An 11396-nucleotide genomic window follows, 5' to 3' on the forward strand; every position below is an offset into this window, starting at 1 on the left:
AGAGGAAAATCTACCATGCAGAATTCAAGATATGTGACACACCAGACCAGTTCAATACGCTTTTTGCGACACTGACATCAGGAAGGGTGGGAAAGCCAACCTCTGGCCAGCCTCTCTCCCCAAGAGCCCAGGATTCCCTTCCCCCCCCAAGGATGCATTCATAGTGAGGCTCTAATCCAAGTACAGATCTACATGTATTATTTCGATGATTAATAATGATATCCAAGCTGTAAAAAAACAGACCAAACATTCTAAGAAAACTCCAAAGATTTACTGAAATTGCGTATAGAATAAATGCAACATCTCAAGATGTAGCTTTATAATTCATCTACTGTAAATAACTTCAGTCTGCTGCATGTGTCAGATGCTTTTTCACTGTTACTCTCTAGTTTTGCAATCCGAGATCCAAACTGTACAGCCCTTTTTGGCAAAATGGTTGAAGCTGTAAGGCCAAACTCCTTGGCTGCAAGGCGGAGAATCAATTTCTCACCAATTCCTCGAGGTAAAGTCAAGTCAGCTTTTTCTGAGATGGGCAGAGAATTGAGGAATGAGACAACATCTTCATCAAGAAAAGGAAACCTGAAGGAAAGATATACATGGGGAAAGACTCTTTTAAAAACTTCATACAAATAGTCTTGGTTTTCCCCTTTACCACATGCAAAGACTTCAGAGTCTGTGTCAATTCCTAACTATAGATATACCCTAAACGTTAGTGTCACAGTACTGAGGCAAGTCTCCAAAGCAGTTACACCGTCTTGGAGAAAGAAAACATAATATATCATGTTTAAACTCAGAAGCCTGGAAGCTTTCAAAAGTCAAACAAAGAAAAAAGTAAGAACAAGCATCAGAAATGTTGGGTTTATACAAAACAAAAATTACGGAGAAAATCAGAAAATACAATGGGAGGGCAATACAAATTTTCAAGTAACACTTCTCAAGATAACTTCTAAGTATTTAAAAATACTGTATGAAGCTACATTGTAACTCTGAAACAAGAATATTTACACAGTAAATTCTGACAGCACTCCAGGCATTCATTAATCACATGCATGATTAATGGCATTGCTGGTCCACCACTCCAACTGGGTTTTTTTTGCTAAACTGAAAACATGCAACTAAGAACAGATTTGAAAAAACGCTGGCACAGAGATCACATGAAGAGACCTTTCATGCACCTGAGTGGCTTCTGCTACTGGACAACACCCAAGCAATTGAACAAGTTGGCTGTAGCATGGAGGAAGTAAACACAAATAAAGTGATTCTTTAACTATTCTGATGTAACAACCAGGAAATGCAGTGGATATTGATCATGCCTTTACTGCAAGGACAGGAATACATGGCTTTTATGTTATGATGTCATGCTCCAAAGTCACTCCCCAAATGACCACATCAGAACACTTCAAAGTTATGCAGAAGACTGTTCCACTTAAAATGATAAAACCACTTGATTTTGCCTGTTTCAACATTTGTTGCTGCTTCTTAAAACTTCCACATGGAAATCCAATGTTCAAGTTGCTAAATTTCCTTAAGTAACTCTTCTGCAGTACTACAGACCACTTTTTAAAAAAACAAAAAAATCCTACAACACAATACACATTCACAAAACTGCAACAGAACTTAAAGACAATAAAATGCATAGAAGTTTCAATTATACTTCCTGCTGGATTGTTAAAAGCAGAATCTAACCGGCAAAACCAGTTTTGCTTCATGTTAAAACCATAATACCTGGCTTCTTTTCCGTGATCACCAATAATCCTGTCATCTCTACCAAGATTTCTAGAAGAAATGCGATCTAACTCCATTTCAAGTTCTTTAGTCAGACCCTCTAAGCCATATTTTTTGAAGCAAACACGATGTCGAGAATACCCAGCAAGCTGCTCGTCTGCTCCAATTCCTGTAAGCACAACCTAAGAAAACAGAAAAGAAATCTTTCTTAGTAAGCTAGTAACATGTAACAGATCTCAAAACATTTAACTACATCTTAACGACAGTAACTTTAATACACATCTTCTAAATATATTACCTATCGTGATGGGATGTGCCATACACATTTACAGACCCTGAAACAGTTCCCAAGTCAGTCACTGGAAATTTGAAATAGGTTCACAATCAGACCTAAAAGTACACACAAACATTTCTACTGAGGCAAGGAAAAAACGCCAAAATAATGTCACATGGATCACAAATACACCAGTATCTTTGAAGAATGTCTTTGTTAGTTTCTATTACAATAAACAGGTTTTGTTAAACACCAGCCCTTATAAAAAAAATTGTTGCCGAAGATTATCAGTATGTTGTATGTTCTAAATAGTTATCTGAATGTATACCCAGATTACTATTAATTTACTAGCTACTGGGTTAGTAACAACTGCATTACACAAAGTAAAAATGTCACATATTGTTCTGTCTCCTCAATAAGTACATAAAATATTATCAAGAGAAAAAAACACTACTACAGCTGGTCCATTACTGTGCCTTCAACAGTAATGCACTATAAAAGTGGAAGTTCTTAACATAAACAGTCAAGTCTGTTTTACTAATCTGACACCAGCTAGTCATCAAATAATTTTTCACCTGTACACAGGAGTAAGTAACTGATAGGAAAATGTCATTTTCACTTTCTGTTTTATTAAGTCATGATCCATTTCAACATGTTCTGGACCTAGGATGAATTTGTATATTTTGCAAATCTGAGATGCACATCCTTAAGTACATCAGTCAACTAAATAAAATGTGTTCTACAGTAATAGTTTTTAAGCAAACTATTGCGTTTCTTGAGGTCTTTTTTGTTGGGGGTTTTTGTGGTTTTAGGATCTAGCCATTAGTAGAAAAGTAACAGGAGCCTCCACAAGCAAAGGCAGCAGTGGACTGCAAATTCCTGAAACAGTTTATTCTTCCCTACACAAGCCATCAGGAAATTGGGAGGTGAGAAGAATCAAATTCCCAAGAAAATCATTTAGTTACTAAAAAGATTTTACTGAATACTACATACATGAAAATAAGTTACAAAAAGGAAAGAACTACTTTTTGTAGTTCTGCCATTCAATCAGACTCCAATTATTTAAAAATTCCAAGTAGTTATCTTTTCTGCCATTATTATTTGCCATTTTGTCACATAAATAGCATGCCCAAATAAGAAGTTAGTAATTTTGCACTGGCTGCGATGCTGGCACAAAACAATATTACTTAATAATTCATTAACATTTCACTTTGGACTGAATAGCGCTTACCCACTACTGGGGTTGAAACACTGAAAATGGCAGATGATGGTTATTATTTTTTCCTAGTTGTATCATTGCTTATTCAAGCTCAAAGAAAAGCCATACACATTACATGACAAAAAAAACTGAATGCAGAATTACACAAAGATTATAATTACAGAACTATTCTACACTCTGCCATTGAATTTCAGAAGCCTTATGAATATTAAAGACCCCTGCTGATTTCTGAAACAACAGAAGTCTCTTTACATTCACAGGTCAAGGATAAGGTAGAAAACAAAAAGACCAGTACCTTTGCAGGACTTTTATATGGTTTCAGTTCTCCTCGGTTACTAATAAAACCCTGCCCTCTGGAAGCAAACCACATTGCACAGCCAATGCTGTCATCCAAGACTGTATCCCGTGGATAAATTAAGTGATTAATACATTGTTGTCTCATTTTTTTCAATTCCTCTAGTGTAACATTAATTTCCACAAAGTTCCAGGTTCTTGCAGGGTTAATGCCTTCTAATTCTTTCAGTCCTGCCCTGCCAGTAATTCTGTCAGGAACATCAAAGCAAGATAAACGAGCACCAGTTTTAGCATCAAGATCTTGACAACTTTCTTGAGGACAAAGCAAATCAAGCTGTACTTCCCGGTTGGTATGTTTTTTAGTGATACCTTTTTGCTTAGCTTGTTCTTTTATCACAAAAGCTACATTGAGAAGATCAATTGGTTCCTCCAAAGGCACATGTTTATCAGCGAGGGCTGCAATAACCATAGAATCAATACCACCAGAGAAGAGTACTGCAACATGTGCTTTCCTATTAGACATGCTTGGAACTTCTCTCATTTTCTGATCTTCATCTCTAAAAAGGGATAAAACCCGTCTCTTCACCGCTTCATTTAAAACATCAATAAACTGACGGACTAATTTTTTCTTGTGTTCTTCTGCAAGAAATTCTTGAAGGGTTTCTACAGAAGCCGTATGGATAATGTTGCTCATATTAGTGCCTGGACATTCACCTGAAGCTTCAGAAATTGTTTTATTTAAGGGGATAACTGGTGCTCTGAGACATAGTTTTGATTCATTCATCACAAGACGTATGTGGTTTGGTAAATCTTTTGAAACTTTATCCAGAACATTAATGAATATTTCTTCTACTGCTTTCTCTGTGCAGCTGTACTTCCATGGAAACAACGTTAAAACCAAAGATTTAGTTGTTGCACAAGCTTTGAGATCAATTTTGAAAATTCCAGATGATGGGACTTCTTGCCATTGGTTACCTGATTCGGAATAAACACTTACAGATGTGAGACAGAAAACACTGTCAACCTCATTACTGAATTGCCAAAGCAAACTACGACGACCAAAATAATCCCTACCAAACCATAAACTGTGTCTAGACGCTTGATAATAAATAAAAGACCACGGACCCCGCAGTGATGAAAAGAGGGACAAAATCTCTGCTTCACTACTGCATAATGCAAGATGATGAAACATTACTTCAGTGTCATTCTCTAGATCTCCGACATGTACTCCATTGAAAATTTCTCCATTCCAAAGAAAAATATTGTTATCAGCATCTTCCAGAGGTTGAGGAGTCACCAGTCCCCTCAAGTGAAGTACATGGCCAGAAAACAGACACTCATAGGAGAGATCAGACACAGTTTTTATCAGCTGTTGGCTACTGTCTGGTCCTCTTCTTTGAAGACGGCAGAGTATGTCTTTGTTAAAGAAATCATGAATAGCATGCTGGCTACGCAAGGTAACAACACAACAAATACCACACATTGTGACTTTGAATTCAGATGGACTATTTCTTGATTTTAGTCTTTTCTGAATTTTCCATCTCCTGATGTGCCTTCTTTAATTCATCTAATGTATCTGTTTAAAAGAAAAATACGTGAATAATCAGTTTCATAAACTTATTAGGTTATGAGTAGGTAAGTTTAACAGTATATCTAAGAAATTAGTAACTCCAGCCACTTGTTCAATTAAAGAGAAAAACATGAAATGCTAAGTAACAAAAGTGCTACGTTTGTGTTACATCAATACTATAGCTCATTGTAGCTTATTCCTCTTTAGTTATACAAAGATCATGATTTTTTTTTTTTTCTCCTCCCAAAGCAAGCCACAATACAAGTGTAAGAATTAGGGGAATGGCCAACTATTGCCTATATAATCAGTATGATTTACACATTTGTAACAATAAGAAAAGTGAACTGTCAATTAAAATGTCAACACTATTAAATCAAAGGAAAGAAAATGAAAGTAGCAATTGTTCATTTCAGAAAATAAATTCATACATTTCTAACATTTGTTCGATCAACTCTCTTTATCATCCATTCTCCTTTCTTCACAATCCCACAGATCCATTCTTTCAGCTACCTAAAGATTTCTAGCTTAACCTCCAGTTTAACTTGTCATTATTTTCTTCCTACTCATCCCATGCAAGTTTTAAACTTTTTTTCTTTTTTTTTCTAAGGGACAAAGTGCTATACAGCTTCCCAAAGGGCACTGAGAATAGCGACTCCTCTCTGGGGCAGACGTTCTCCCTATTCACGGAATCATTAAGGTTGGAAAAGACCCTTAAGATCATCAAGCCCAACCATCAATCCAACACCACTAAGTCCACTAAACCATGTTCCGAGGTGCCACGTCTACACATTTTTTGAGTTCTTCCAGTGAGGGTGACTCCACCACCTCCCTGGGCAGCCTGTTCCAATGTTTAACCACTCTCTCAGTAAAGAAATTTTTCCTAATATGCAGTGTAAACCTCCCCTGGCACAACTTGAGGCCATTTCCTCTCATTCTATCACCAGTTACTTGGGAGAAGAGACCAACACCCACCTCACCACAACACCCTTTCAGGCAGTTGTAGAGAGCAGTAGGGTCTCCCCTCAGCCTCCTCTTCTCCAGACTAAACAACCCCAGTTCCCTCAGCCACTCCTCCCAAGACTTGTTCTCCAGACCCCTCACCAGCTTCGTTGCCCTTCTCTGGACACGCTCCAGCACCTCAGCATCCTTCTTGTGAGGGGCCCAAAACTGAACACAGTATTTGAGGTGCGGCCTCACCAGTGCCGAGTACAGGGGCACGATCACTTCCCTACTCCTGCTGGCCACACTATTTCTGATACCGGTCAGGATGCTGCTCGCCTTCTTGGCCACCTGGGCACACTGCCCAGGTGTATTTCTACATGATGAGCACTTGCTCTTTTATCACATCCATATATCAAGTGGAAACACTTCCACATTTATCCAATCAGAAAAACAAGCACATGTGTATTGGGTTTGCATGGCAAGGGTTTGGCAGCAGGGGGGGCTGGAAGGGTGGCGTCTGTGAGAAGCTGGTAGAAGCTTCCTCCGTGTCTGACAGAGCCAATGCCAGCTGGCTCCAACATGGACGCACTGCTGACCAAGGCTGAGCCCATTAGTCATGGCGGTGGCACTGCTGGGATAACTTATTTAAGAAGGGGAAAACAAAACCCTGCACAATTGCTGCTGGAGAGAGGAGTAAGAATATGTGAGAGGAACAACTCTGCAGCCACCCAGGTCAGTGAAGGAGGAGGGGGAGGATGTGCTCTGGGTGCCAGAGCAGAGATTCCCCTGCAGCCTGTGGGGAAGACCATGGTGAGGCAGGCTGTCCCCCTGCAGCCCATGGAGCTCCACGCAGGAGCAGGGGGATGTCCGAAAGAGGCCATGACCCCATGGGCAGCCCGTGCTGGAGCAGGCTCCTGGAAGGACCTGTGGCCCCATGGAGAGAAGAGCCCAGTCTGGAGCAGGCTTGCTGGCAGGACTTGTGACCCTGGGGGGCACTCACGTAGGATCAGTCTGTTCCTGAAGGACTGCACCCTGTGGCAGGGACCCAGGCTGGAGCAGTTCGTGAAGAACTGCAGCCTGTGGGAAGGACCCATGTTAGAAAAGTTCTTGGAGGACTGTCTCCCACCCCACACTGCAGCAGGGGAAGAATGTGAGCAGTGCTCCCCCCAAGGAGGAAGGGGACTTGGGAGTGAAGTTGAGCCCGGGAAGAAGGGAGGGATGGGGGGAAGGTGTGCTTAAGATTTGGTTTTCTTTTTCTCGTTATCCTACTCTAGTTGGTAATAAATTAAAATAATTTCCCCAAGTCAAGTCTGTTCTGCCTGTGATGGTAACTGGTGAGCCATCTCTCCCTGTCCTTATCTCGACCCACAAGCCTTTTGTTGTATTTTCTCTCCCCTGCCCAGCTGAGGAGGGGAGTGATAGAGCGACTTTGGTGGGCACAAGGCATCCAGCCAGGGTCAACCCACCACAAGGTGTCTGAAGTCTACTTTGTATTTGATATACAGTTGCCAGTTTTTCATTTTAATATACCTTTGAAATCATTAACAGATATAAACAGAGCTTTTAAATAGTTATCTATTTGATCAACTTTTACATTGCAAGCTTACTTTTGCATTGAGATAGCGTTTCTGTTCGGTCTACAAGGAAGAATATGTTGCTATTAGGTTGCTGTCTATAAACTTTCTGTAAAACAAGAACAATGCCACATTAAGTCAAAGCAACAAACTCTGGCTACCACACCACACAGTAGGTCCACCGAGATACACTTCACTTTTATGCCAGAAGGTTAAATTCTGCCCTGACAATACCAACATTCTAATGTCATACCATCAAAAACGTTTTGTGCTTAACCCATGACTATTCTGCATTGCTCTCTTCCTCATACATGAGGGATCACATTCTGTTTTGAAATACATACACATGAAAAGTAAGAATACTTCATGAAGTCTTACAATCAACTCAAACATCTTAATGAAATAACTCAGATAAAATATAAAAAGGCAGAAAACCCCAACAACGTACTGTGTTACACTGCACAAGCATACATAACCAAAACATCGGAGGACAAAGTATTCTGGGAACAGCAGACCACATCTATATGAAAATCTTTATGAAAACAAATTAAAGACAGTGTGCTCCAATTTTATTTTGCCTCTTGTTTCTATGCCTATTTCTCTTATGCTAAAATGAACTAGTCAAAAGCAAATTTGTAAATACTTACCCGATTCTTCTTCAAATTAGAAAGCTCATCAACTACTACCTTCTGCTCTTTAATCTGAAAGGCAAAAGATGCACTTCAATTTAATTACTAAAAATAAACCACTGTATTATAATCCTGGTGGTGAACATGCCTACTGATATTTTATGATAGATACATGTGTATATAGTTGCAGTTCCTTGAATGGACCATTGAAGATAAAGCGGAAATAGATATAAAAATGAAATACTTAAAATAACCACTCTAGAAATGGGCTATCTTGCATTGATTGCTATTTCTCCTACCCTCAAAACCAATCACTACTAGGAAGGCAGAGTACCTCTAGCTATTTATAATCAGAGATCACATTTTTCCCCCCAGAAGAAAAGACAACATGCACACAACTAATAAAACATCAAATAACTTTAGAAAACAAAATTTAGCATAATATCTAAAATACTCCTTGTAATCATAGGTATTGTCCAGATTCAAAATAAAACCAATAAAAACTCCAAAGCCTTAAAACTGTATTAAGAGCAACAGAAGCCTTTCTATTGCTCTGGAGTTTTGCATGAACTTCCTCAGTGGGATTTACCACTCTGTTCAACTGCACTGGCAGAGGCGGCAGGTATTCCCATTTTCTTTTACGATGACAGCTGTGAATGCTACAAAGCAATCAGGAAGACCATCATAAAAGCAAAAAAATAGAACAACATCCGGTCAGCAAGCACTTAATGCTTCAATACAGCTTGCTTTGTTTTTCCTTTGTGCCTCCTGGAATCGGTGCAACAGTAGAAAGCTGCCACAGAGCTAGGTTAGCCAAGCCGGACGTGGCATACAGAAAACACAACTTTTCCAGCAGCTACATCACTGTCTTACATTTACGATTCCAACAGACAAAACAGCAGTGTCATCTTTCGCTACGGACTAAGCCAGCCCAGCCACTTAAGTATAACAGAAATTACAACCTTCAATACTCTTACGCCCTAGCTTTACAGCTTCCCAGGCAATGAAACATCACCACTGACTTTATACAATACGGTCATATGGAAAGGAAGTAATTTTTTGAGGGAAAGCAGTTATATAGGACTTGACAGATTTCATACTAAACAAAGCTATTGGCACCACGGAAAATAGAGCAGATTTATGAGGAGTGCCAGCCTGCGTGACTGAAATCCCTTGGGACTTTGAGCAGATACAGCTGAAGTAGATGCTACAGCGAAAAACCTCACCGCGACTCACCTGACATTTCACGCTCAACTCGGAGAGCCAAAACCAAAAAAAACCCCAATTTGACAAGAGAGCTAACAAGAACTCGCTACACGACAGACGCTCTCCCCCGAGCGCTATAACGAAAACCCCGCCTCGCAAGAGCCCCAGCTTCCCGACAGGGCTCTCCCTCCTCTTCCTCACGCTGATCACACCCGAGATTACCGGCTTCGCGGGGCCGCCGCCTCCCCACCCCTCCGGCAGCCCGCCCCACGCAGCCGAGAGTACTGCGGGGATACGCGGCCCCCGCCCGCCCGGCAGCAGGCCGCCTCAGCTCACCTTCCGGCTCAGCTCCTCCTTGTGGCGCAGCTTCGCGCTCTCCCCCCTCTCCTCCTCCTCCTCCTCTTGCCGCGGCGGGCGGCCCGACATCCCCCCGCGGAGCGCGGAACGACCCACGCCAGGCTCCTGCCGCGGAAACCCGGCAACAGCAGCGGCGCCGACTTCTCCGCGCGCACCGCCTCGCAACTGCCGCCGCCAGCCACGACACGGCATGCGCACAACCTCCCGGCGGCAGCGGGGGGGGGGGGGGTCGTGCCGGGCGCGCATGCGTGCGGCAGCGCCGCGCGGAGCACCAATCAAGCAGGCGTAACTGAGCACGCGCGAGCCGTTTGGCGCGAGCGGGCGGGCTGGAGTAGGGCTGTCGTCGTCGCGCCCGCAGCGGCCTCTGATGGCGGTAACGGGTGAGGGGACCCGCTCCTCCCGGCACCGGCCTGCCCTCCGCATGGGCCGTAAGCGACGTCCTGGCCCAGAGAAGGAGCTCCCGGGAATCGTAGGGCGGCAGTGAGCCATCGCCGTGTCTGTAAGGGCGCTGGCGAGGCTAAGGTGAAAACGCTGTTTGGACTGAGGGCTGGAAGCTGGGCCTAGTAGAGTGTGGAGAGGAAAAAAAAAAAAAGTGATAAACAAAATGAGAAGGAAGTGCTTTGCGTTGGAACCGTTTCGCGTGGTGGTGACCCTGGATCAGAGTCAGGCAGTTTGCTTAGAGGTGTTCTAGAGGAGATGCAGAATCATAGAATCGTTACGGTTGGAAAAGACCTGATCAAGTCCAATTGTCCTGTTCTGTTCTACTACAGACATATTGCAGTGGTGTATCTGTCTTCTTGTCTTTATAAATATGTGGGGAAGAAGTTGTTTAAGTAGCAGGAGGGTGATAGCATAAGGAAAAATAATATTACCATGCTTCGCTATCATGAATAAAGTTAGGCTGAGAAGTGGTAAAAGGAGCCAGTTACTGTGACAAGAAGCTTTTGAAAATTTCTTCCAGTAGCACCAATAAGGAACAAAAAATTAAGCTAGAGTTTGATTTACTTATGAAAGGAATTACATACTCTGATCACTGAATTCATTGGTGAATGAACTGCATATCTCAGGAAATCATGTCTGCTGATTTTCATGGAAAATTGATCATATATCCACTAATACTCATTAACAAATATCAGTGGGAAGTTTGGGTAAAACTTTGTCAAGGTGGTTGATGTAGGAAAATTACAGTTATTTTTTTCTCTCATGCTATCCCTTTCCCTATTTTTAAATATTGTTGTATAATTAGTCTAAGGACTTGAGAGTCATTCCAAAGTTACAGACTGCTACTGATAGCTCAGTTGAGATAGAAATATCATAAAGTCCTACAAGTCCTTGTGTGACTGCACTGCAAATATTGTGTAAATCTTCATGAATTGTTTGAAATACTTGGTACCTTAATAAGTGAGGTATTTTGACTTTTGCTGCTCTGTGATTTGTGGCTCACATAATCATATGTGTTATGTATTTTGATAATACTTAGAGTTTATGAGAAAGATTACACCTTGTTTTGGTGGTACCTATGACATTGGTTGGAATGTCCGTGATGATTGGAATTTTTGGCAGTGATATAGGGAGAACAAGGAACTGGCTCCTCGTAGAAGCATGA

General features: G+C 41.5%; 2 protein-coding genes across 2 annotated transcripts; both read right to left on the minus strand.

The window, feature by feature from the left end:
- Positions 1 to 317: 317 nt before the first annotated feature.
- On the minus strand, positions 318 to 4995 carry ASNSD1 (asparagine synthetase domain containing 1; the record flags this gene model as incomplete). Its single annotated transcript, XM_082001150.1, has 3 exons — positions 318 to 579; positions 1726 to 1907; positions 3514 to 4995. The coding sequence occupies 3 exons, from the start codon at positions 4993 to 4995 to the stop codon at positions 318 to 320; spliced, it is 1926 nt and encodes a 641-aa protein (XP_081857276.1).
- A 22-nt stretch (positions 4996 to 5017) lies between these two features.
- ASDURF (ASNSD1 upstream open reading frame) lies at positions 5018 to 10422 on the minus strand (the record flags this gene model as incomplete). Its single annotated transcript, XM_082001328.1, has 4 exons — positions 9770 to 10422; positions 8246 to 8299; positions 7632 to 7707; positions 5018 to 5088 (listed from the first exon to the last, which is right to left on the minus strand). The coding sequence occupies exons 1-4, from the start codon at positions 10277 to 10279 to the stop codon at positions 5018 to 5020; spliced, it is 711 nt and encodes a 236-aa protein (XP_081857454.1). The 5' UTR covers positions 10280 to 10422.
- Positions 10423 to 11396: the final 974 nt, after the last annotated feature.

The sequence above is a fragment of the Phaethon aethereus genome (assembly GCF_964289735.1).
Source record: "Phaethon aethereus genome assembly, chromosome: 6".
Taxonomy (NCBI): domain Eukaryota; kingdom Metazoa; phylum Chordata; class Aves; order Phaethontiformes; family Phaethontidae; genus Phaethon; species Phaethon aethereus.